At 38.9% G+C, this 26,912-nt stretch overlaps 2 protein-coding genes and 1 long non-coding RNA gene across 7 annotated transcripts in view; 2 read left to right on the top strand and 1 right to left on the bottom strand.

Moving 5' to 3' along the window:
• The first annotated feature begins 538 nt into the window (after nt 1–538).
• Nucleotides 539–9,763, top strand: cir1 (corepressor interacting with RBPJ, CIR1). The gene is made up of 10 exons (XM_035411404.1): nt 539–738; nt 1,423–1,517; nt 4,684–4,757; nt 4,920–4,933; nt 5,355–5,407; nt 5,527–5,575; nt 6,030–6,147; nt 7,321–7,427; nt 7,850–7,935; nt 8,115–9,763. Exons 1-10 carry the CDS (start codon nt 667–669, stop codon nt 8,884–8,886), a joined length of 1,440 nt encoding a protein of 479 aa, XP_035267295.1. The 5' UTR covers nt 539–666; the 3' UTR covers nt 8,887–9,763.
• sp9 (sp9 transcription factor) lies at nt 9,458–17,106 on the bottom strand. Its single transcript, XM_035411410.1, has 2 exons — nt 16,945–17,106; nt 9,458–16,541 (listed from the first exon to the last, which is right to left on the bottom strand). Exons 1-2 carry the CDS (start codon nt 16,963–16,965, stop codon nt 15,243–15,245), a joined length of 1,320 nt encoding a protein of 439 aa, XP_035267301.1. The 5' UTR covers nt 16,966–17,106; the 3' UTR covers nt 9,458–15,242.
• LOC118224165 overlaps nt 17,099–26,912 on the top strand; it is a 69,569-nt gene continuing 59,755 nt past the window's right edge. For 2 of the 5 annotated variants that reach the window (XR_004764586.1, XR_004764583.1), the window contains exons 1-2: nt 17,173–17,392; nt 17,938–18,034. This is a non-coding gene — a long non-coding RNA (uncharacterized LOC118224165). Of the gene's footprint in view, nt 17,393–17,937; nt 18,035–26,912 lie in introns of all 5 variants that reach the window. The other 3 variants (XR_004764584.1, XR_004764585.1, XR_004764587.1) reach the window with 3 other exon arrangements.

The following is a 26,912-nucleotide window of genomic DNA, read 5'->3' as shown; positions in this document are numbered from 1 at the left end:
TAGACCGTAGCCCCTACTGTAGCTTAGTCCTCAGCAGTAATCAGGAAGTGACGCAAACTGTACCTCATTGGTCCACAACAAATATTATAACAGTGCCCAAATGACACACAAATCATGAAATCGAAAACAGCCATAAGACGAATAAAACACACATATTGTGACTCTATTTGTTCTCATGAGAAAAATGTATGACTGTATGACTTTGTATTTTGACCGCATTTGTACCGTAGACTTACATGGAAACCGGATATGAAAACACCTATACTGGAGCCAACCGTAGTGGCGCTAGTGAGCAACCAGGAACAACAAGACCAGGAAATGAGCTTCAAAAACGAAGTCTGGTTTTGGTCGCTTGGTTGTAAGTAGCTTGCGCAAAATAATGCATTAACGTACACAATCATTTGACAGCCTTGTATCCAATAAGGGCTCAATACGTCCAAATGACATCTAAGCAGAAACACATTTGACACCAATTTAGCAGATTCACCGTTTTTTGCAATCACACCGGAAGCTTTTTAAACTTTAAAGTCAACCGGAACTACAAAATTAAACCGGACAAGAATGTTGCGGAAGTTATCCTCTCCTAATACACAATTTTGCAAACAGTCACCATTATCTAAGTACGGTGAATTCTCTGTGTAGTATTGGCTGTATTGCTGTGCAGCCATGGGGAAGTCGTTTGCAAATTTCATGTGTAAGAAGGATTTTCATCCTGCTTCAAAATCCAATATAAAGAAGGTAAGTGTGTGAATGACAGATTTGTTAGCTAGCTTGCTAGTTGGCTGCAAATAAGCGACTTTTTACTAACACTAACGTTAGCTAGCTAATTATGCGACTTGCCTAATTTAGACAACTATTAGTTAAATATCGACATTATAAATAGCTTATATTGGTTTACGTCGATAATGCAGACGTGAATATTACAGAGACGTATTTCTTCAAATAACCTGATAACCCGTTTTAGCTAAACTTTCGAGTATTCACCGGATTGTTATTTTTGTTGGACAGCCAGGTAAAGGGGGCTAAGTTAGCATCAAGTCGCTAGCAGGACAGTATACAGAAAACAACGTTTGTCGATTGTAACTTGGCTGTGACTTGCATTATCAACGTTACATTATTATTCATTCACTTATTTAATTTTATCCAGTATGAAATTAAAGGACTTAGCTAGACAAATGCATACAATATGTGTGTATCCATTAACGTTACCGTATGTGTGGTGCACTATGACAACACATGTTTTTTGGTAAGATCACAGGATAATAAACTGTTTTGTTAATAGCTTATTGAACTATTTATAATAACTATAAATCCAAGTTCCTAAGTAAATCTGGAACATATTAATATAATTCGTTGTATACGTCAATTATTTCAAATGGTCTTGTTTAAGCTGTGTTTGGGGACCTGTGGTTTGCCATATAGGTATGGATTGCGGAGCAGAAGTTGACGTTCGAGAAGAAGAAGCAAGAGGATCTGATGCAAGCATATCTGAAAGAACAGGACACTTATAACAACAGGTATGATCTGCACAGAAACAAGTTGGAAACCCATACCCCTTGCCATTGACTCAGTCTTGGCAATGTCTGGAATGTATTTATGATCTTAATTTCCTGGAAACTTGATTGACACTGGTAAATAATTTGCTGTGATTGTGTGTGTGGTACTCTGAGGGGCATTCACCTTTGATTTCTGTAGACCTCCCTATTGTAGTGTGATGGGCTGATGTCAGGTGTTTTGCAGTATATGAACTGTTGGTATGCTGCTGGTGAAATTTGGTGCAGATGAGTTAAACATACACAGCTTACCTGGAAACACAGCTGGAAGTCTAGGTCTAGAGTTGATTCTAGGTGTGGAATGTGCATTTGGTGTCTGTTGCTGTTGTCTCTTCACTTGAGGATCAAATAAGAGTCAGCCTCAGTGAAGCAGGCCATCATGAGGCTGAAAATTCAGATAAATCAAACGGATAAAATAAAACAGTTTGATGTATTGTTGAGAAGTAATAATTCACTGGTAAGCTAAACAATAGCAAACAACCTGGCAGACTCTAGAAGACCACTGTAGTGGATGATCCACAAATACGTTAAATTGTGAAGAAAAGCCCTTTTTCAACTATGAAACAAATCAATAACACTCTCCAGGATGTAAGCATAGATGTGTCAAAAAACTATAATAAGAAGTCAGCACCAGCATGACCTCAGAGGGTTCACCACAAGATGCAAACCATTGGTAAGCATCAAGAACAGAATGTCCAGGTTAGAATTAGGTTAAAGTACATTAAAACATTTGAGCCAGAACCGTGAACTCTGGTGGCTAAAGACTGTATTACAGCCAAGTAGACATTTTAACTTGGTCTGCCAGTTGTCTCCTCTAGGAGTCCCCATAGGTGCTCCAAAGGCACAATCAAGTGACTAATCGTGCAATTGAGACATTTAGAAAAACAATTAGTTGATCTAATATGGAAGGAGTCAGGAGAAAAGTGAACATGGATGGAAGTTTAAATGCTAACAAACGCATGTCTTTGAGCCAATGGTCTTCACTCCTGGTCTTGGAGAGCCGCAAGGTCTACTGGCTTTCATTGTAGCTCAGCTCTTGAGTAGCACAGCAATTGATCTGATGAAGCAGTTGATTACACGATTAATTCAGGTCATTTGGTTTTATGGGTTTGAATCGGTTGCTGATCTTATGGAAAAAAACAAAAACCAGTAGAGACTGTGGCTCTCCATGACCAGGACTGCAGTAAAATGAAAAAAGCAACCATATAAAGCAGGGGTGTTTAATCTAATCCATCAAGGACTGGTGTGGGTGCATGTTTTTGGTTTAGCCCAGCACTAAGACACCTGATTCTGCTTAGTCTTGACTGAAGACCAGGATTGGTTAATTAGTGGAATTAATTAATTAAAAAAAAAACCCTTTTGTGCAAGTTAAATGTTCTATAACTGCTCTCATTTTTAATGTGGGCATTTCCCACTGCTTCCAACAAAACCTATCATGCCCCTGTACAACACTTAAAAATACTGCAGCGTGTGTATACAAGTAATCAAACTGAATTTAACACATGTTGCTTGTAAACATCACTGTCAATCATCCACTGTGCTTAATGAGGGCCAGTTACTTTATCAACTTTTTTATAGATTATTGAGGTGGTGCAAATAGGATAAATAGTTTCCATCCTACTGTTTTATGTGCATATTGAATTTGTGCATTGAATTTTTGAATTTTTCTCCACGGCTTGTTCCGGAGATGAAACACCTGAAATTCGAAAAAACGCTGAAATATCCCTAAAAGTTTTTACACTTTGCTGAGGTGGAAAAGATGGCTTATCGATAAAGAGAAGATGTGATAAAGAGTGATGGAAGCAGATTTTTAAAATAAATGATGACATGATTGCGACCAAAGTCACATGCTTCTGCTCAAGAAAACCAAAAGAATATATTTAAATAGACTGTTGCATGCTCTTTTCTGGGCTACATGTAATACAGCTGTGTAGAACCGAGAGAGGGCTGTTATTATCACTCTTACAAGAGTGCGTGTGTCTTGCAAACAAAACAAAAAAAAATTGCTTATTTGTGAAACTTTGGGAATGGGCTTGACAAAGAGGCTATTACGCCCTCTAGCTGGCAGAGGACTGAAGCCCCATGCGAGAGAACAAGGGGAGACAAACCGCTGGCCCTAATTATAAGAGTATACAACTTAATTCATCATTTGAATATGAAGGAGCTATGTAAGGGTGATATCCATTTCCACAAATTAGCGTATCTCCATGAAATGATGAAAGAATGAGAGAGAATGTTCTTCTGCTGAAGATGTGTCACTAGTATTTATAACCATTGTTTTGCATAGATGACTTGATGCCTCAGTAAAAGGTGGCCATTTTGGATGACCACTGATCATTTATTTCTCACTAACTATTTGGTATCTGGACCTCTAGCTTCTAGTCTGTACAAATAGGTAAGGAATATGTGTATTAAAAATGAAGGGATTCTAAGGAACAGGCCCGGAAACCTAGCCCATTTCCCGTGGAATGACTCGCATACTAAATACGATGACTCAAGATTGTTATTTTGCCCGATTACTTTTGATCCCCTTAAATGGGGGTAATGTGTATGAAAAGGCTTGTCATTCCTACACTGATCACCTGATATGGCTGTAAATACCCTGCAATTAAGGTCTGCGGTTTAACCTCTTATTCATTGTTTTATTTCAAATCCAATGTGCTGGTGTACAGCACTAAAACAACAAAAATTCTGTCACTGTGTCCCAATACTTTTGAATTTATCTATATACTTCACAACAGTGGAATGTATTAAAATATCTGAAATAAGCAATAATGTATTTATTTGTGTATTATGTATTTAAGTAATGCAATATTATGGTAATATATTTAATTTTTATATATTTTCAGTATATTCCATTTCCATTACAGTACAGTATGACATCCTGAATAATGAGGAAAATATATTGCATTTTTTTAAGCACATCTGCTGTAGAAGATGCTCATTTTGAGGCAGTGTTCCTTGGGTCTGGAGAGGAACCAGAACTGCATGTCTGGATTTATCTTGGCTAATTTTGTTCTGCAAAGTATCGTTGTTTATCTTTCGTGTTGTTCACAAGAATGACATTTTTAATAAGCTCTCCTGTGGCTGATATTTTTAGTGTAAAAATATTTTTAAATTATCTTTTTAGATTGTTGATGGGTGATAATCGTGTGAAGAATGGCCTCAACTTTATGTACGAGGCACCACCAGGAGCATCGAAAGGTAGAAACCTCAACCATCAGATGTCTTTTTATTTGTGCCAGTAATGCAACAAAATCCTCTATTTATTTGGCTAACATTTCTCTCTCTCTCTCTCTCTCTCTCTCTCTCTCTCTCTCTCTCTCTCACACACACACACACACACACAAATGCTTTCCTGTGAAGAGGAGACAAAGGAGGTAATGTAACTGATTGAGCATGGATTTTAATGGACAGATGTTTGCAGATATACATATGGGACATAGTAATGTGCGTATTCATTTGACGCATACTGACAAAGAGCAGCCTCGCTTAAACTTTGTTTGCCTTCAATTTTGCAAATGGCATTATGCATTGGATAGGTTTCTGTGAGGTTTTTATGTAGGAATACTGCAATATAACACAATTTTTGTATAAATCCTCATTTTCGTGAATGGTTGTGTGTGCCGACACCAGTGAGTCGCTCTGGATAAGTGTCTGCTAATTGATTGTAAAGTAATGTAGCCACAATGTTTAGAAAGTAATACTCATCGACAGCCAGGCCTCACTGCTGTTTATGTGATTTGGTGTAACAGGCACTGTTTTTAATGAGAATTCTTCATCCTCTGATTTTATTTTTAGGAGGGGGAATCAGAGTACAAGTTTGAGTGGCAAAAAGTAGCGCCACGAGAGAAGTAAGTCATAGTGCAAGTATATATGTGATAATGCATTTTCATAGTTCATATTTTCAATGATAAATTTAGAGGAGCCTTCTTTTTTCCTAGTAATATTAATTTGTTTTTCTTTAATTTAGGTATGCAAAGGATGACATGAACATCAGAGATCAGCCTTTTGGAATTCAGGTATAAAAAGCATATTCAACAGTTAATTGTACCTTTATCATGTTGGCCTCCCCTCTTATGTCCTGTGGAATATCTCTGTTCCTCCCGATGCTTTATTTTCAGTGCTGTTCCCTGTGGAATATCTCTGTTCCTATTGATGCCATATTTTCAGTGCTGTTCCCTGTGGAATATCTCTGTTCCTATTGATGCCATATTTTCAGTGCTGTTCCCTGTGGAATGTCTCTGTTCCTACCGATGCCGTATTTTCAGTGCTGTTCCCTATGAAATATCTCTGTTCCTATTGATGCCATATTTTCAGTGCTGTTCCCTGTGGAATGTCTCTGTCCTACCGATGCCATATTTTCAGTGCTGTTCCCTATGGAATGTCTCTGTTCCTACCGATGCCATATTTTCAGTGCTGTTCCCCATGTTGCTCTGGAGCAGAAGTGATGACCTGTTTGGCCCTGTCCTCCAGGTGCGCAATGTCAGGTGCATCAAGTGCCATAAGTGGGGCCACGTGAACACGGACAGGGAGTGCCCGCTTTTCGGCCTGTCTGGGATCAACGCCAGCTCCGTGGCCACTGATGGTGCAGGTAGGTCACACCTGGTCTGAAGATCACCCTTTCAGGCGCCCATTTCAGTGTAATTGGTCACTCCATCTTCTCCTCCAGTGAGTTGAGATGAAATTGTTCCAGTGAAAAAGGAAAATATGTTGAATGGAACATTTTATTTAGAAATACAAATATAAACGGCTGCTTCAATTTTTTTCATTGCCATGCAAAGGAAAATTGAGCTCATCAATTTTCCTTTGCATGGCATTGAATGCATGCAGTGGTATTGTAAGTGTAGGCTTTTGCCCATACTGACGACCCATGATAAATATCTTATGTTTATGCTTATTTACTGCAAACATGGCCTGCTACGCGTGTCTGTATGGCAATGCTTGTCTAATCCCATTCCCTAAAGATGAATATCTCCAGTTATGTCATCTTTTTGGTCCATTTAAAAAATAGCCAAGGCTTTGAACATAGTGAATTTCGGTGATCAGCTCAAAAACAATTTTAATAATGTTCTATTTTTCTATTACCACGAAGACAAAAAAGACTTCGCTAAAATGGTCTGTGGTCGTGATAATCAATGCTGCATTATGCTGATTTCTTCAGGTACAGAGTACATTTTTTTGCTTTTAAAATGTGTATAATATGAGATGAGGGTAGTGGAAACTGCAAGAGTGTTCAGAGACTATTTGCATCACAGCCTATGTGTTGAATTCTCCACGGCTGTACGAGGGGAAAACCTGAAAATTACAGCACAAGGCAATGATTTACCTTAAGTGATCTTTTAACTGCAAAATTGCAAAACGCTATTGTTTGAGATGTGAATGACATGTTTGAAAAGCTGACTCCTGTGCGCGTTGGCTGAGATGCGCCCGACCCCCGTCCAGGTCGGTGTTTTGTTGTGGTGCTTCGCCGCGAGAGCAGAGCCGTCTGACTGGCAATCAGGAAGTGGGCTGGCGTCGTGGTGATTTGTGTGCTCGGGTAGCGTCCGGCGCGCGCGGCGGCGGAGCCCCTCCTGTGCCGGGAGAGGGACGCAATTACCGCCTTTCTCCGTCCCCCGGCCGCCGCTCTGGGAGAATAATATCTTATGATTTCCTCAGCCGGAAGACCAGTGAGCTGATTTGCTCCCCTTTTCCGTTAACAAAGCTCGCCGCAGAGCCCGCGGAGGGCCTGGCGTCGCCAGACTCAGGCTGTGTTTTGCTCTAACAGGTCCGTCGATGCACCCCTCCGAGCTAATGGCTGAGATGCGAAACAGTGGGTTTGCGCTGAAGCAGAGCGTGTTGGGGAGAAACGCCACGGTCTGCGATCCGTCCCAGGTAATCATTGGCCCGCCCCAAACCCCACTGTGGGGTAAGGGCTAAAGCACCAACAATATCCCTGCCGGATCCTGAATTTAAACTTGATTGCAGTAAAATAGCCCAATTACCAGAACACACAAAGCAGGTTCCTCCAGTGAAATTTAAATTGAGTTGGGCAAATTTAATGAAAATAGGAGCTTATAAAAACAATGGGAATGCTCATGTACATTTTTTCCCATAATTTCCCTGAAGGGAACCAGGAGATGTTGTCCTGTGGTGTTTTTACTTTCTTTTTAATTTGTGTTCATTTGCTTGCTTTTTTGTGAAGGATGTGTATGCTCAGCAGATAATGTTGTGTAGGTTTGAACCAGTCTCCTCCTCTGCATTATTATGTCTTCATTATTTATAGACACATGATGGTTTGTTCTTTGTTTCTGTAGGAGTATGTCGTAAGTGAAGAAGAAGAAGACCCCGAAGTTGAGTTCCTGAAGTCTCTGACCACAAAACAAAAGCAGAAACTTCTGAGGTATGAATGCTAGATAGAATGTAAACCATGTTGAGGCTCATGGGCAGTGTGATATTTTGTGGTTCCCAGACCTCTGCATTGCATGAATGTGACTGAGATGCAAAGGAAAGTTCTTCTTAAACCTCGGCTGTCAGATTGTTTGATAGCCATTTATGTTTCTGTGCACATTGCATTTAAAGGAAACTGGATCGCTTGGAGAAGAAAAACAAGAAGAAGAAAAAGCAGAAGAAGAAGAAGGGCAAAGGCAAGCACAAGAAGAATCGAGAGAGCAGCAGCTCAGACAGCGATTCTTCTGACAGCAGCAGCAGCAGCGGGCATAGCTCTGCCTCCTGCCGCAAGCACAAAGCCAAGAAGACTCCGAGGAGGAGGGAACCCTCCAGCGACAGCAGAGCGGGCAGCCAGACCCACGCGGGGGAGGCGCCGTCCCGCCACGCCCGCTCACGGAGCAGAGACTGCGGGGAGAAGAGCAGACCCAACCCCAGAGGCAGGAGCCAGAGCCCAGACCAGAGGACTGAGCACCAAGGCAGGTGGAGCAGGGAGGACTCCGGCCTAGAAAAAAACAGGCACCGCAGAGCCGGAGTGGACCACGGGAGTGGGGAGGGAAGAAGGAAAGGGACGGGTATGGATGGAGAGAGAGAGCCAAGAGGAAAAGAGAGGAGTAGGAGTGGGGACAGAGAGAGGGGGAGAAGAGAGAAGAGCAGGGATAGACCAAGCAGGAGAAGAGAGGGGAGTCAGAGCAGAGAGCGAGGGAAGGGAGAGAAAAGGAAGAGTAGAAGTTGGAGTAGGGAGAGGGGTAGGAAAGAGAAAAGTAGGAGCAGAGATAGAGAGAGGAGAAGAGCGAAGAGCCGAAGTAGAGATGGAGAGAAGGGGGAAAGGAGAAGGGATAGAAGTAGGAGCATTGATAGACAGAGGGGGAGAAGAGAGAGGAGCAGGATGGAGAAAAAGGCATAAAATCAGACAGAGCCCACAGATAGGAGGGCAAGGGTTCGGAGGGAAAAGTGGCAGTTTGTGGAAACGCACTCTGGACCGTAAAAAGATGGTTGGTGATGAATAAGGATGGGACCCTGAACTGTGAATTAAAAAAATAAAAATAGAAATGTTGCCTGGGGGCTTTTGAACACTTTTGAACTTGAAATCCTCCAAACTTTTCAAGACCTGGGAGATTTTAATTTTAAAACATTATGGCATGTTTATTTGATTTTCTAGTAAATATCCAGTATGTTCACATATTCAATCAAGTTTTAATTTGTATTTGTTTTATTAAATTGCTGAGAGACTAAAATGAACCCATGACACAACACCGTGTAAAACTGGGTTTAGATCCGATTCAGAAAGCAAATGTTGTATTTTGACCAGCAGAGGGCATCTGTACATTTACAGTCGTTACCAACGGTGTCGCACCGTATGAGCATCACGGATACGTTCTGGCATTCACACAAACGTGTTGGGGTTCTCTATTAGTTTAGTAAAAATATTTTTAATGCGACTTGACAATTAGGGAACCATTTTTTGTGCCCGGTGACCTCTTCTGTCCGATTTGGCTCTGTTGATCGAGCTGTCCGCAGCTCGATCAAATCTTCCAGATAGGCATCTTAATTGCATACAAATTCGAGCAATGTATGAAATCCTTTTATCTCAAATAGAGTCGTTTTTGCGTAATGGAAAAACGTTTGTATTTTTGCAGTCCTGAGACATGTAATACGGGCAAGAATGGCAATGTCTGTATATTATGATCAGTTTGTGAAAATTGGATCAATTTATTTTAACTTGTACAAGACTTCATTGTTAAGTGAAAACTGATTAAACATCGAAAATGTGGTTGACAGTATTAGCCGTGTTTTGGCATAATTTAAGAAATTTCCGTAGATTCAATATACTTTTAAATATTTTTTATTTTAAGGAAGCTATATCCGTATATGGAGAACGTCTGGCGCGTGAATCGCACAGCATGCGCGTATTATTATTTTTTCATTGTAAATCAAGAAACTTTCATTGCAAGTGTTTCATTGCAATTCAAGATATAGTTCCTCGATATGTCATAAACTGGCTCTACATTTGCGCGTTTTCACCCAACTATTATGTACTGCATAAACGTAGCGTTCTTGTCCCTGGGTGTCTAACATCATTTAAAAGGTAGCCATCAATATCTGTTCAATAAATCGATATAATTTCCATGTTTATGAACTAGGCCGATATTTCTGAGATTTTTTACGTGCTTAATCTGATAAAGCAACTGGTAACAATAATATGTAGATATGTAGTGGTTTTTTTTTTTGGATCTCGCATATTGTTGATTCCTTAAATTTGGCTATCATGACGCATTTTCGAATAACTAATCACGCTTTGGACCTATAATTGTCAAAGCCTAATTTTAATAACACGATTGCTTTTCTTATTATTAATGCTAACATTAGTAGCCTAAAAACACTTCTTGATTCTTATTTTGTAATTTCAATAATTAAAGATGTCATAATTAAGAACTATTGAATGAAGATCATTTAGAAAATTAATATTATTGGGTTCCAGTTATGAATAAACTCATTAATTTGTAAGTGGATGTGTATAAACGAAGATCCGCTTTAACGCATTTGTCCTATGTGTTTTATTACCAAAGTGTTAGGTCCTTAAAGTCCACAATATCTCCCGCGTCTTGCTGGCCCTACGGGGATATATACATTTAAAACGCAGAGATAGCGTCAGATTGTGCTATTTGTGCTTTAGATTAGGTGTAGGCCTTCACAAAAAAATGTAAACACCTGGGTAAAAGTGGCGCAACAAATGTGTGCAATGGAGGTTACCACAGGTGTTTCATCTGTTCATTAAACAAATAGGCTATCAATCTCAGCATACAGGGTCATGTAGCCTAAATGCCGGACAGGCCTGGATGCCTATAATTATAACTAGCGTGCATGACTGCAAGAGGTGATCTCTGACTCTGTACGAAGGATGATTCTTGATGTGTTTTTGGCGGGAGCTTCGGTGACCAAGACAGTTAAACTGATGTTTTTCGAGAAACGGTAATGTCGGCATGGAATGTTCAAGGAGGGACAACACCATCAGCAGTGTGCGGAAGTGCACCAAAGCGAAGTGCTAGACAAAATAGAAAGCAGGCGCTGATGAGTTGACCGCAAATTTCAGCCTGCAAGGGGCAAGAGCAGCCAGTTACATCAACAACGATGGTGGCCCAATGTCCTATTAAAATTATTTTCGTGAGTAGTTACATTTTTTATTCTGTACAGAGACGTGTAAACTCGATCGCATGCAATCTCGTTTTCGAGGTTTAATTATGTAACGAACCGGCATTCAATCTGGAAAGGAATGTTTGCTTTCCTCCAATAAACCATACACGCTAATATTTGGTAGTTTTACAAATGTCTCAAGCAGGCCTGCTCCAGATACACATCCAAATATAGGAAACGTCGTAGAAGTTCAAATCATGTATTGGGATCCGTAGCTATACGGCAGGATAATTCCTATACAGCAACCTACAGTAATTAATTAGTCTAATGTATACATTTCCTGATTTATTTAGGCTACGTCTGTTGTAAAATTCTTATAAGGGATATTGTCAAAATCTTGCATCCATGCACTTATTTCACTCAAAAAGATAAGGCCTCCTTAAATAAAGCTAATTTTTAAATTTAGGGGAAAAAAACTAAAATTAAAATGGCTACAGGTTAGAATATTTATTTACATTAATTGCATTATGTTAGCTATTCAAATATAAATACAATGAAATAATTGTTCAAGAATTTTCCATTGATAGCATGCAAATACATTCCAGCGTCACCAAAGCAAATAGCACCATGAGCTAAACCTTATGATTAAATGGGGAAAAAAATCGCGAAAATGCTTAATCCTGTGTGAGCTGCGCTCGAAAGTTAAATTAATATTTATTAAGGCCCGTATTTATGTTGTCATTGATTAATTCTTCCTCTCTAGCTCATTAGATTTCGATTAAGAATGATCTGATGTTAATGTAATTAGTATGTAATTCTGATGTACATAATTACTGTAATTACAACACTCAGGTAACCCGGTTTGAGCTAAAAGGTTAGCTTCCATTCCCATTTGCTTATATCTTTGAGAAAGCTAGCTATTTTCATTTATACTCGTTCCTAAAATGCTTAACCCGTTGATTCAGATGTTAGTTGTACCTAGAAGTCCATAATGGGAACGGCAATTTTCAAACACATCACATGATTCACGGGTGCGTGATGAAGTGAAATTCGTTTTTTCTTTACAACACAAAACAAGGATTTATTTTCCCAAAATGACATATCACCCACACAAAACATTAAAATCGTAATTCATCAGAGATAGATGATAAAATCATTTTCATATCGTTTCAGTACAAGGACGTTTAGAAATATGCGACATTGTAAAATTCTATCATGCTTGACCTTATTTTGCAAATTCAGCTAAACCCGAGGGTGGCGCTAATACGTCGGAAACGTGATTTCATTGTCGTGAATAACAGGTTCTAATGAAAGTGCCTGTGTATAAACAAAAATATTATTCTTGGTGAATACCAAGATGACAGTTTAAGTTATTTAATTGCATTCACATAAAAACGTTTAAATAGCGGGATCGATTGGATGAACTGCCAAATTTCTTATGACATGAAACAGTACAAACTGCGTCAATAAAACATATTGACATTTCGATTGCCTAAATAACATTTGTTTCAATTTGTTTCAGTCAGCAAACTTGATTTTATGTTATGGTAGTTATTCAGTTATTTTAAGATTCACATTTAAATCTCTAAAATATGCGTTTTATTTATAGGCTATCTGTTGATTTTTTGACATATAGCAATGTTCGTTCACCATTATTTCTTGTAATTATTAATATTTCCAACAATATTGCGGATAAATATACAATTACTGTAGCGAACAGAGGCCGGGAGAATGAATAAGATTTAACTGCTACAGGAACAACAGATTTTGGGGCGGGTTTGGATGCGGAACTGTGGCATTCTGTGCATTTTCAGAACAGAGAAAACAGCGGCGCGAGCTCATTGATCATTGAGCTGGTTAGTATAACCCTGTGCCCCGCGAGGCTGGACCAGGACTCCCCTCTTTGATATTTTTTTTCATTGTGGCGTGAAAACAAAGATGACTTCTGCTCAATGCACAGCAAGAGGGCATACCAGGGAAACTCAACAAAGGCGGTAACTGACAACGACTACTGTCTGCCTCTCCGGGCGACGGCTTTCCCCTACAGATTTAATCCCACTTAGATCATGTCGATTTCAGTGCCGTTTGTAAAACTTAATGGAACCATATAATTGCTAAATGTGTTCCACGAATTCTATGGAGTATCTTCCTCACCAAAAAGTATATATATATAAATTTTCATTTCATATATATATATATGGAGAGAGAGAGAGAGAGAGAGCACTGTCAATATTTATCTAGGTTATTTTTCAAACAGTGCAAAAAAAAAGACTCAGGATTCACTTTTAAACTTCTTCATTTAAAAAAAATTCAGTGTGGTTTGGTGAAGCAGATTCGTTTTTTCTATCTTAAGACATTGGATGAAAGTCATATTTAAGAACAGTAATAAAATAAGTACACGTGTAAATACGTTATAATTTAAATCCTAAAGTGTGAAATAACAGTTGACAACCTTACTTTATTTTATATTTAACGTTATCTCGTCTATAAATAGCTGTCAGGATTCTAAAGGTAATGAAAATAATTTTCGTCTGAATAATTGCCTTCTGGTCAATTTAACTTGCCGTTTTTGAAAGGGTTGTCTAAATGAGATTCCTGTCCCCAATGCGTTCCCAGGCCTAGTCTCGCACTCTAATTATTCCCTGGGTTTTTCTTTAGAGTCGGACGCTGCACTGGATAAGCACAAAGAAGTCAGAGAGCATCCTTGAACCTTTTCAATGCGGGGCTACAGATATTCAAATAACATGCAAGCGCCATTTGACTGTGCAGCGACATAAGCATTTCAAATTCACTATTTGCATATAGGCTATCTTTTTTTTCCTTTCTAAAATGAAAGAAACATTTGCCTTCCCGTAACATCAAATGAAGTGTTGCGGTTTTTTTTTTTTTATATTTTAAAAAAGCTTAAAACTGCTTTACATTTATTCTCGGGTTGCCAGCTCTCCATTTGACATGCAAATTTAAGCAGTTAATTCGAACAATTAAAATAGATATTCAAGAGAGCTTTGTCATGAAAACCTCCAGAGTTTCCCGAAGGGATGTTGGGCCGAATAAATGATGTCTCGGAGATTAATTAGATACTTGATAAGACACGAATCCCTAATCGGGAATACAAGACTCAGGGGGCTACTGTGTGCTCCAAGTCATAATTAATAACATTTAACAAGATTTTCATTTTGCCATGAAATCTCTGTTGTGGGATATTAAACATTGATGTATCCCACCGAGAAAACTTTAGCAGACGTGTGATTGTTTTAATCAGAGTGTGATTGATTTTGGTGAAGCCTATGAATCCTTTATTTTACATTTGCCAATCTTAAAATATAAATAGATCAAGTCGTCATTTGAAAACATTTTGTTCAAAATGATTTAGTTCAGCATTAAGTGAAAAATAAAGGGATTGTGAAAATATATAAGATCTCCTGCATCAAATAACGAAAGTTTTTTTATTTGTTGCAGATACCTTTAATTAAAAGAAAATGAAAGATTTAGGTCTACTTGTGTTTTTTCGTACAAGTAAATGTTTATAATATCTTGAGAACGTACGAGGCTCGAAAAAAGGTTAACTCGTATTTAAATAGCAGTTTACATACATACTGATATCCACAAAGTGCATTTAAAGTAAAAGGAAAACTCCCTGAATTTCAGGAACCAAACCACGGACAAAACGATCATAATCAACATTTACAAGAATTATAACACGTTCCTTATGGCTGTTATATGTACACAATGAATGTCAACGATATACATTGTTCCACCAAGTTCATAGGGTTTGCTCACCTTTTGCGCAATATTCCATACAAAAGTCATTCGTTTATGCTCTTACATAGTCTGTCTTGAATTGTCTGAAATACGGCCAGTCATTCTTATATAATATAATTAATTTGTATCTCATATGATGCGTATTAAGGATTTTAAAAATATTTCATATTACCGTGTGTTGTGAATTTGATTTGATTATAAAAGGTTTTGAGTTTAAAATATGAAATCTTCTTGTAAATATTACCTTTCGTAGCCTACAGTGTGTCACAAATCCCAGACCCGTTTCTTTAATAAAAATTTGCCATTTTAGATTACGTATTTTTGAAGTAATCTTCGAGGTTATTCGCATTTCGTGGCTCATGGTATTTACGAGTCGTTATGTGGAGACGGGTCCTTGACCGTAACTCTGCTGGAGTTTACCCCCTCTAAAATAAGTTCCGGGGACTCGGACCTGGGGGTCTCCAGGTTACTGGTGTCGGTGTCACTGTCGCTTCCCTTCTTCCCTCCTCCTCCGACGGTGTGAGTTTTTATGTGCTTGCTCAAATGGTCGCTCCGCATGAAGCGCTTGTTACACACTGGGCAAGCAAATCTTTTTTCTCCGGTGTGGGTCCGAAGATGTCTCTGCAGTTCATCGGACCTCGTGAACCTTTTGCCGCAAAAAAGCCAGTTACAGACAAACGGCCGCTCCCCAGTGTGCCATCTCAGGTGGGCCTTAAGGTGAGAAGTTTTGCCGTACACCTTGCCGCAACCAGGTATGTGACAGCTGTGGAGTCCCTTCCTTCGGAGACTGGCTCCGGCAGGCCCAAGTCTCTCTGCCTCTTGGCAGTTTGGGCAGTCGCACGTTGCCCTGCCGGAGTATCTCCTGGATGACCTGGAGGAGCTTCCTATGCCTGTGCTGGCTCCTGAGATCATGGCGTTCGCGGCGGGGGAGTCTGTGTACGTGGGAATCACGGTTTTAAAACCTTCTTGCGTCAACAGGTGCTGACTGGTGGATAGAAGGTGGGACGCTGTAGGACTTATCCCGGTAGAACTAAAGGCGGAATGCGTTAATGTTGAGAAATCTGGATTGTAACCGCTCAGCTGTGAATGTATGGCTTGGGGAGTTCCAGAGTGCAACGAGGTCTGCAGACTGCTGGCCGGATTTTGGACTTCGAGCCACGAACTGGGGTTAGTGTGGACGTCCCACCAAGAGGACGCCCCATTTGCAACTTCCCCGGAGATGGTTGAGTGGAAGCCAGATTTGTACCAAGACTCGTATGGGTGTGCCATCCCTACCCGCGGATACAGGGTTTCTGAAGTGTGAACTTTTGAGATGAATGCTGACTGTCCCGAGTCTTGCGATGACACGCTCGCCGAGTTGGAAAATAAACTGCTGTACTCTGTCGTAAATGCGGAGGAGGTCGGGGAAGTGGAAGCTAAACAGAACGCGCTGTTGCCCGTCCCGGTTGTTGACGTTAGTCCGGTCGATCCTCGGCTTGTCGCCACGGCGAATCCTGGGAGGGTGGATCCCAAATTACAACTTGAAGATGATCTTTTCCAAGGGTGAAACCCACCCTTGGCAAAAGCACTGGATTCAGGGAGAGTGGTAAGGGGACTGGTGTTACCAATTTTGTTACAAGTTGCAGCCAGCATAGCTAGGGGGGTAGTTCCAAATCGTGGTTCTTCCTGGCAAAAGAAAGTTGATAAAACTTTTATTGCAGCGATCAGTCAACACGCATTAAAAGTTTCATTTTAAAGACATGCTAACAAACATAACAGCAAATGATCAAACATGCATTTTTATACCATAAAAATCGCTATATATAATGTCTGTACGCTTTAAACATTTTCCTATATTGGCTACTTTTTCAGACGCCAAATTTAATTCAGAGTGCTGACACTAAAACGCTACTAAAACAAAAAATAATTATAAAGAGAAGCAACGTGCCTAAGTCACGGATTACCACAAACAACTGAATACCTACAAATAAGTGAACTATCACTCGGCAGTTGTTTCAGTCTCAGAAGTATCCAACATCGTTTAACATTTCCACGCACAGAAGGAGTATAAAATAATTCACATGCTTACCCCAAGTATAGACGTAGCCATATCCAGGGCCTGTGATATTTTGAATTGGTCGCAACGACAGAACGGCGCTTGTTCGATCTGACCTAAACACTGTCGGCTTTCCTGCAGTTACACGACTGATTACACTCTTGGCTTGGAGCTACTAACCACCTAGTTGTAAGGGAGCGCGTTCTTTGAAGTACAGCTGGGCCGAGCGTATAACCAATCTAAATGCTCAAAGCTTAGCAAGGAAAAAGCTCAGCCAATAAGAGATTCGGCGGAGACAGAAGTACTATAGCGACACGTCAATCAATTACCGTAGCATGGACTCGTCTTTCAAGCACAAAACGCCCTGGTATCTTTATAGGTTTTACATACATTTTCCCATCAAGCTTCAATTTATCCATACATTTCTGATTTTTGATTGAGTAGGCCTATCGTTAATTTAAGGCTCCGCTTCTCTAAAGGGGTAAGAATCAAATTGTGTAAATACGGTTAGGAAGTTCGTAACTGGGTTTGTGGTACCAGCTCCATGGTTCTGTAGCTGTTCCTTTATTCTGTTTCATTTTCAGTTTCAGGCGTAGGTTACGGCAACAACAGAATATTGTAAAATCGTCATGTATTTATTTTCATGTATTGTGCACTTTACACTTCCAGTGGTAATTATTTCTCAACCAGTGGTAATTATTTAAATTGTTTCCGTAATTTTTTATATTTATTAATCACAATAAATTCAATTCTCTTCTGCGATGTTAGTTTGGGACATTGCTCATCATTTAAAATGATCAAGTTTGGTGTTTTTTTCTCGAAGGGAACATGTGATTTTAATTTAAATATCGTGGTAAAAATGTAGCCTCTCTGTATGTTATTTTTGGGCAAAACTCATGAACTTATTTTGTCATCAATACGGTGTGTCCCATCTATAGACAGCCATTTGAGATTCCAAGATAGGCTTGAAGTCAAGCATGAAACAAAATGAATCTTACCTGTGGGATTTTTTTTTATCTCGATCAGACGGACTTTATCACCACTGGATAATTTGTCAGAAGAGCTACCAGTACAGAAGACGCGCTGGTAATTCTCTCGACTACGAAAGGATCTCTTACAACAGGTGAATGAACTATACTTAGGTCCAACTTGCGATCCAGGTGTGTCTGCGTGCGCGCGCGCCTGCCTGTCTATCTCTGTGTGTCTGCCTGTGTTAAATTAAGGTGTAAAATCACAAGAAAAGGTAACTGACCAGCCATTTAACAGAGAAAGGAGTGAAGCGATAGATAAACGCGGATGTAGTTGCACATATATTTACTGGGGGTTGCATGATATGCCTTGGAGCAAAAAGTCTTCTTTCTTGCAATATTTCAATGCATCATTGCCGAGTGTTGGACGTCGGCTGAAGACGATGCACGGAAGGTTATTCTTTAAAATAATAAGAGAAAAGGTGTGCATATATATATATATATATATATATATATATATATATATATATATATATATATTCATTTCCTGATTTGATCTATGTAAATATGTAAATGAAGAACAGATGTCCACGATGAACTTCAGGTGACAACCTGTTTCTGCATAAATGATCCGTTTTTCCATGTTGGTCGTTTAATTATTGTTTCTTTTTAATAAATAAATAAATAAATAAATAATAAAGATCAATGCATTATGCCTGTGTGTTGCGAGGGCTGTTAAAACATTTAGGGGTAATGACATAATGTAACAATGGGTCGCTTTGGTGGGAATCATCATCCCTTTAAAAGTTAAAGCAATTTTCTGGAGAATGGCTCTTGCCGAAAAGCTGTACATTACAGTATTCAAAACGGCCAAATAATGCTCCATTATGGAGCATGAATGCTGCCAGTCAGTCCAAGTGCAATTTGTGCAAAGGCGCAGTGGCTTAAATCCCCACCTATGGAGAGGTGAATATAAAACAATTTCTTCAAATCCTAGGCACGGGGCTTGGAAAATTGCTTCATTTCTGCAATCATGGCAATTTGACTGGAGTGCAATTAGCACTATTAAATGTCGATTCTGCATAAACAAATTTGATTGAAATGCAAAAGTGCAGAGGACCTTATGAAAAGCATTCGTGTGGGTGTCTGCAAAGGTTTATGTGTGAGCGTAAATTCAGGATATATCTAAATCTTTTCTATATCCGTCTTGTTTAAACTGCATGCTTTTCATTCACGATAAAATAGGATAGCAATTTCTTAGCCTATGGTCTATATCTAAATACTAAAACGCATATTTTAATACAAATTTAAATAAATGTAGAGGGCCGTTTACACTACAACCAGAAAAAAAATGAAAACAGATCTTTGTAATAGCTGGATATAGTTCTTCTAATTTAGATTTAAGTACCCGGTTAAAGAAAGGTAGGAGGTTGTTATCAACAATTTGAGGATTGAATTTTTTTCTATGGAGTGTCGGGATTTAATTAGTGGTCCTTTTCAAAGTATTCATCATCACACTGTACATTAGTATGTTCTTTAATATTATTACCGAATGCATTTTGAAAATGGAACAAAGAAAATACAGTAAATCGTGAATGTTAGAACATGAAACGGATGAAATATTATTTGTATGACGGCTAACACCTATATCTACCCTTCATGTTGCACATTAAGTTACACCTATACTTTATGTTACAGATGCCGCAGAGCTCTTACGGCCTAATATTCACTTTTTGACTTTGATCTTTATTCTTAAATACGATTTTTTTACATTCCACCTGTGCAGGTATGCAGGGCACATAATAGAATGACAATGATTTTAATCAAATACAATCAGAAATAATCGCTGAAAAATCCACTTAAACGTAATGCTCAGAAAAGCCCCACCATACTTGTATTGTCTTTTATTTTACAAGTGAAGATGGTTTCTCAAGTAGGACCATCGAATTCTAGGTAAACACTTAACATTCAGCCACAAGCGAGCATTTTCTGGTGGCAATTAGGAGCCTATTACGAGCCATTAGATTGATCAATGTACCTCAAACAATGTGCATGATTTATTTGGTCGGAACAAAACGTGCTGCGTCTATTGTCATGAAGCTGAGAGAAGGTACATCCATCACGACGTTCAACGACAACAGATAAATGATTAATCCTGGCCAATTAATTATAATACTTACTACAAAAGAATTTCGGCTGGCTTCATTTATAGATTATTATAGTCTCGTTTCCACAATTTTAAACCCAGACCCAGGGTGTTGGTATAAAGGTAACAGCTCAATGAAATTCCTGGTTGGTTGCCGTATAGATTGATTTGCCTTTTGCCTACATAGAGTAAATAGGCGTATTAGTAAGTATTTGTTATTATAGCTTAGTATTACATGGGTATAAGGTTTATGTCTTGACAGATAATGTAGGCTACATTATCTGTTAAACCGAGGAACCACTTATGCTTAACCGTTAATTATACATATGTAGTGCTAATTTAAAAGCTAAGACATCTTAATCGATAAAACTTGTTCGAAAAGGAGACGTTTTTGGAATGCATTTGATTCAGAAGTCTAGTATTTATGACACGTGTTTCCTTGTTAAAATGTGGCCTAACCAAGCCTATATATATAAGCCTATATATATATATATATATATATATATATATATATATATATATTCATATATATTGTTGGCATGTGTATCGTTTTTCATGTGCGTGGCTTCTCTGAATTATGAACGTGTTCATTCCCATTTTCAAGCATGCCTTCTTTTTTCATTTTGTGGAAAGTTGGTCACAACACACGTGTAGTGTCAATAAGTCTCTGTGTATCTTGATTAGGGTAGTGTTCAGTAAAAGAGAGGGTTATGTTATTCATTCTTTCATTCATTCATTCATCCATTAATTCACATAGCCTATAGATTAACTTGCTTTAACATGAATAATTAATTGTGCAGGCCTATAGGCCCGCTACAAACCTGCATCCATAGCCTGCCTCTTTAAATTCATTCACTGCTCAAAGATCAGCACATTATAACTCAAATTATAACCACTGTTATCACTCAGATCTTTAAGAAAATAATACTAGATGCACTGACAACCCAGCGGATTAATCGAGTCGTCAGATGACTATAGCATTTTGATAAAATATTAAATTGTATTCATCTTTATGATGACATCAAAATGTGTTGGTCTTGAGAAAATTGTCATAAATTCATAACGTGCCGGTATTATTGTGGAGAGTTTATGACACAAATGCAAGCGGATTCGGTAGCATATTATGTCATACGTAGCGCATACACATTTCAATTGCATTCTGTGTCCTTTCCAGATTGCACGTTATTACCTGCTAAATACGATTCCGATACGTTAACTATTCAAACATCAGACCTGGAAACAAACTGGAATGTATAGAAGCAGGCAGAGAAGCCTATCATTGTGCAATACATTTTCAATTTATTAACACGTATATTTAAGCAGTTGTTTACAATACATTGTCTGCACCGGTTTTTGACATTGCTCTGTCAATGTTTCCTTTAGTCTGTGGTCAACTTTTAAGTAATATGCAAATGTACAATGCATTGCGGCCATCATTAGAAGTTAAACTAACCGCTTAAATTTCAACGATTATAATGATTTCCTCTAATTCTATTATCACCGACAAGAATCATTCTTGAAAGTGAGAATTTGCTTAAACAAAATCACATTAGACACTGTTATGCACAGTCAGGATGACAACAAATGCCACGTGTCAACAAATAATCATATCTTTACAACTGGTGAACTGATCTAACAGTTCGCGGCGACTTCGCCCACAGGTAATGAAACGTCAGTAACCGCTGACGCACATGTAATTTCAGTTGAGCTCACGTTATATGTGCCGTTTTACTTGTATAATAATAATAATAATAATAATAATAATAATAATAATAATAATAATAATAATAAAACAAGTAAATAATGTATGTATTGATGTATTAAGATTATTTATACCCAGTTATTTAAATCCATAGTACCTTATGTCGAGATTACATTGATTGCCGGGCTTTAGAGTAGAGATTTCTCCTTTTTTCAGTCGGAATCGGGATGAAAAGTGAGTTTAGGTCAGGTATCTTCTATCATGAATAGAAATGTTATTTGGGAATATTTTGTCATCAGCTGATAAGTGCTGTACTTCTGTTTTTGCCATTGGTTTTTGAAAGCAAATAAAATATCATTATAATATAATAATGTTCTATTTATAAGAATACATATCAAATGTCTCTTGTGGTTAGCTTTCCTAAGTGTAAAACACATCATCATGTGTCCTACAAATGCTGTACAGAGCACATTATTTTTTTGGTTTAGTGTAAGGATTGGTTTTTAGTTAAAGAAGTTAAACTGCCATGGTGTATTGAAAACTTGGCAAATGTGTATAGTTTTCTTTGAATACATATTATTGCATGAACTTCCCTGTATTCTTGGATGCTATTTACAAACAGTAGGTTTACATTGTCACAGATTTTGTAAATATGCCCAATGTTTTGGCCTCACAGTTGCCATGTAATCTATACGTATATGTGCAGTGTTTAATCCGACATGACATACTGCCCATAGCATTCACAAAAGAATCGCAAAACTGCTACATTACTTCATGGTGAATAGGGAACAGGGAATTTTTTTGTTTCTTATGACTTGGGTCAACATGTATTTTCTGAGACTTGATTTTTTTAAATGTATAGATACATTTTCTATGCATCTATGGAGCTATTGACAACATTTGGTATACATAATTTTGGTCCTGTGCAACCCTTAGTAATTTAGCTCAAAGAGCTTTAACACATACATACAGTGAGCTTTATAATGCTTGGGACAAGACATATTTATTCTTGATTTGGCTCTGTACTCCACAATTTTTGATTTGTAATAAAACAATTCACATGTGGCCTATTAGAGCACTTTTTATACATATCCCCCCATTTCATGGCACCATAATGTTTGGTATATATTAATGGTATGTAAAAGAAAGTAGCCATGTGTAGTACTTTGTGGCATAGCCTTTGCTTGCAGTGATTGCTTGAAGTCTACGACCCATAGACATCACCAGGTGCTGATAATTTTCTTCTATGATGCTCAGTATTGTAGCCATCTTCAGCTCCTGTTCGTTTCGGGGGCTAGTTGCCTTGAGTTTGCTCTTCAGCATAATTATGAAACGCATGTTCAATTGGATTCAGATTAGGTGAATGACTTGGCCAGCGAAGGACTTTCCTTTGTTGCTTCAGCAGTATGTTTGGGATTATGGTCTTGCTATAGGATGAAGCATCATCCAATGAATTTGGAGCCATTTGGTTGAATTTGAGCAGATGGCATGCATCTGTATACCTCAGAATTCATTCTGCTGCTGCTTTCAGCAGTTACAACATCAATGAAGACAGGTGAGCCAGCACCTGTGGCAATCATACATACCCAAACCATCATAACACCCCACCACCATGTTTTGGGGTGGGGTGGAGGGTGCTTTGGATCTTGGGCAGTTCTTTTTGGCCTCCACATTTGTCATCACTCTGATACATGAATCTTGGTCTCATCTGTCTACATGACCCTTTTCTAAAACTCTGCAGCTTCTTTTAGGCACTTCTTAGCAAACAACGATATTTAAAAAGTGCAATAATTTCTAAAAGGTGAAACCTAAATGTATAAAAACTCCCTTTACTAAATACTAAGAATCTGCACTTTAACTACATGGGAATTGTTTGATTACAAATCTTAAATTGTGGAATACAGAGCTAAATAAAGAAGAAATGTATATGTTGCAAACATTACAAAGCTTACTGTATACTGTATTCCAAAAGCATGGTCATTTTACAATTTCTAATAGATGAAAAATGCAAATGAGCCTTAACTTTTGGCCCAACCCATATTCAGTTTGGGAAACAAACTGGGTGTTTTTCCCACGGCGCACAGGAACTGCCGCTGTGGGCTATGCATGGCAAATTGTGGTCACTCACTCACTCACTCACTCGCGGACGATCTGGGAGGGACGTTTGGTGGGATGCATGCGCAGGTGGTGCTTTGTTCAGTAGGACACATGCGCAGGTGCATCTCCCAAAATCATCACTTCGAATGGTACAAGGTTTTTAAGCACAGCTTTATCGGTTAACGTTACTTTAGCTAACCCTAACATGTTAGCGTTTCGCCTACTTTAGTTAACCTAGTTAGCGCGTACCACCGATACAGATGTATGGACACACGGAGGACAACAAATAACGTTACAGAGGTGAGGACATGCCATAGCTAGCTAGCTATATAGTTAGCCAAATTTTACTCATGACACTTTGTACAGGCGTGCCGTGGGTCTGGACGGTTTCGTGCTTGTTTTTGTATTATGTACAGATTTTAAAACTGTGTCTCAAACTTTTCTGTTAATTTATATTTACTATGAGGGTAATGATGTGTGTGTTTTTCATATGTAGTATGTAGTATGTGTTATTTGTATGGGCATGCTTGTTTTATTTTTATCTTTGGTAATGCTGCAGCATTCATTTCCAGTAAAAATGTCCCTTTTGGGAATCCTGAAGTTAGTCTGATTTTGTCTTCTCTTATCTTACATTCAGAGTACTTGCCAAGTATGAGTTCAGCTGTTCTATCTATATGACGCCCTTTCAAAAATATGGTCTGTACACCTGATCATTTAACAGTGAGTTTGGACTGAGCACTACTGTTAAAGAAACACTTTTTTGTTGTAAAAACATTTTTAGGTTTTTAAGATTTTCTACTTTAGTCATTTGGATGATTTCAAAATATTAAGTGATTACATGATACCCAGGTACAAAGATGTATTTATTCACTACTGAACTACAGTCTCCAGCATCTGACATTAGCTGTGGGGGTGCAGTGGCTATTAAGTATCATAAAAATGAGCTCATCATAAACCCTCAGCCCATGTTGCATTAAAAAGACTTATAGGGCCTCCCAGGTGACATCCCAATTCAAGCACTAGTCCCTGGTGCAGCAATATGCCCCACAATCTGGAATGTATCCCTGACTGTGTTAGTGTCAATTATAATTGGTAGTCCAGTCTAGTGGTGTGCTGTGCAGTAGGTCATATCATTAATATCATTGTCCAGAGTCCACTCTAGGATTTTGGTGGTTCTTAACAAGAATGTTGATGGAACCATTTGTGGGCCAAGGTGAGGGTGGGGGGTGCTGGGGTACCAGAAACGATTGCGGATTGTGGAACCAATAGCTGCCGACACATAAATACCAGTGTTCCAAAACAATTCTTAAAACTTGAATTGTGTGGCCCAGGGATGGTTGTGGCCCTAAATGACTGCATTGAGTGTTTATGCCAGCAGCCAGTGCTGCCATTATTCCAGAAGGAATTATTTCAGTTGGCAGGGCATTCCCAGTCTCATTCCACAACAGTGATTCCACTGGTCAATCAGGCACCTGCAGTCTGCCTGTTCAATGAAAACAGCGTTGGCTGGCTGCTTGAAATGATGTCATAATGTAATTCGTCTTCTTCAAAAAATGAAGGATGATGCTGCAGAAATCTCACGAATAATTCCAAATTGGGAATGCATGCCCTTATTGATAAGGCAGTGGATTTGGGGAACTGTCCACATTGAACTCCCACCCTAAAACTAGAAGGATGAGTGTAGTCAGCTGATGACACAGCCAAGGCTTGAACCTCTAACCCCCCCGCCCCCTCCCATTTTATGATTTTGGAATGCTGGATCATGTAAAGTTGTGCTAATGCTGTAGTCTCCACAACCAATGCAAGAGTGACATGCTCACACTTTCCTCTGAAACATGTAATGTTGTCAGCTACTTCTTATCATATCTCAGCTGCTCATTCACGCCCATCCACTTGAACAGTGTCTTAACAGAATGAGCCACCCAACAACACCTTTTCCCAGAGCTGTAACCCATTGTTTTATTTTCTCCCAGCTTGGATGGCCCATGAATATCCAGTAGCCTATCTCATCCCTGCTGCCTTCCGAAATTCTCAGATTGTTAGAACACTGTTAAACACGCATCTCCCTTTAAAGAGCATTCTGCTGCCGCTTCTTTCATTACACTATCTGCCACCTGAAATGTGCAGTCAAAGCTTCAGAGGAATACACTTCATTCACAGCTGGTGCAGCAGACTGCAAGAGCCCAGTCAACCAGAGGAGTTGCTCTTGTGTGATCAGATAAGGACAATAATGTTGAGTGAAACCCTTATTTCCTTGATTGATGCTATAGCCAATAGTGTGCCGTCTTGTGGCATGACCAATCCTCCAGTGTGATCAGGACTGAAACCAGACTATGAAACCACATTGAGATACCGAGCCTATGCCTAGCATTTTCTTCTTTTCTGATATGCTGAAAATTGATAGGAAATAGGCCTGTGTATGCTGTTGTCCAATGTCAAGTCTCTATTTTTGATCATGTGATGGTACAGTATGACATAACTGTTAGCTAGTTTTGGTGGTGAAATTTTAAGGTCAGATAGCTACTAGGTAGTAAGGATGAGAGCAAAGAAGAGTCCCAGCTACAAAGAAGCAAATCAAAAATGCCTTGTAAACGCAAAAGTTGGTCTCAGAGAGAAAGTGGAAGAATGGATGGCTTTATAAAAAAGCAGACACCAACTAAACCTTAACCACTACTGGCCTGCATTTGGGATATATCAATAACCTTCCCAGCTCAGCTGCTGTTGTTCACACATTGCAGTATCCCAAGTTGCTTATCGTAGAACACTATCCGGTAACGTCTACCTTCAGATGAGGTGTGGGCTACTGCACTACTTGAGACATTGCCTGTCGCAGTCGCAACAGCAAAGTGCTCACTAAATTAAAATCCATCAAGAACTACCTGAGAAGCAGGAAATGACTAACTGAACTGGCTATAGGCTGCTTTCTATTTTTCTATCTACCGTAAGAGCTTAGGAGCAGAATATGAAGGAGATTTTTGACAATTTTGCACAACACAAGGACTGGTTGGATGGCCTTAAAATGAGTGATCAGACTCACCCTGTTGTCAAACAATCCATGATTGAAAAGGTGTTACAAAATTCACCATTC

This window comes from Anguilla anguilla, chromosome 3, assembly GCF_013347855.1.
Source record: "Anguilla anguilla isolate fAngAng1 chromosome 3, fAngAng1.pri, whole genome shotgun sequence".
NCBI lineage: Eukaryota > Metazoa > Chordata > Actinopteri > Anguilliformes > Anguillidae > Anguilla > Anguilla anguilla.
The sequence above is the reverse complement of the archived record's forward strand: the minus strand, read 5'-3'. Positions and strand labels throughout refer to the sequence as shown.

What these genes read in the sequence shown, in the direction of transcription:
- cir1 (XM_035411404.1), top strand. Translation starts at nt 667, where the DNA reads ATGGGGAAGTCGTTTGCAAATTTCATGTGTAAGAAGGATTTTCATCCT. An exon ending in ATCAGCCTTTTGGAATTCAG is followed by an intron (nt 5,576 to 6,029) that starts GTATAAAAAGCA and finishes CCTGTCCTCCAG; the next exon opens with GTGCGCAATGTCAGGTGCAT. An exon ending in CGTGGCCACTGATGGTGCAG is followed by an intron (nt 6,148 to 7,320) that starts GTAGGTCACACC and finishes TTGCTCTAACAG; the next exon opens with GTCCGTCGATGCACCCCTCC.
- sp9 (XM_035411410.1), bottom strand. Translation starts at nt 16,965, where the DNA reads ATGGCTACGTCTATACTTGGG. An exon ending in TGGCTACGTCTATACTTGGG is followed by an intron (nt 16,542 to 16,944) that starts GTAAGCATGTGA and finishes TTCTTTTGCCAG; the next exon opens with GAAGAACCACGATTTGGAAC.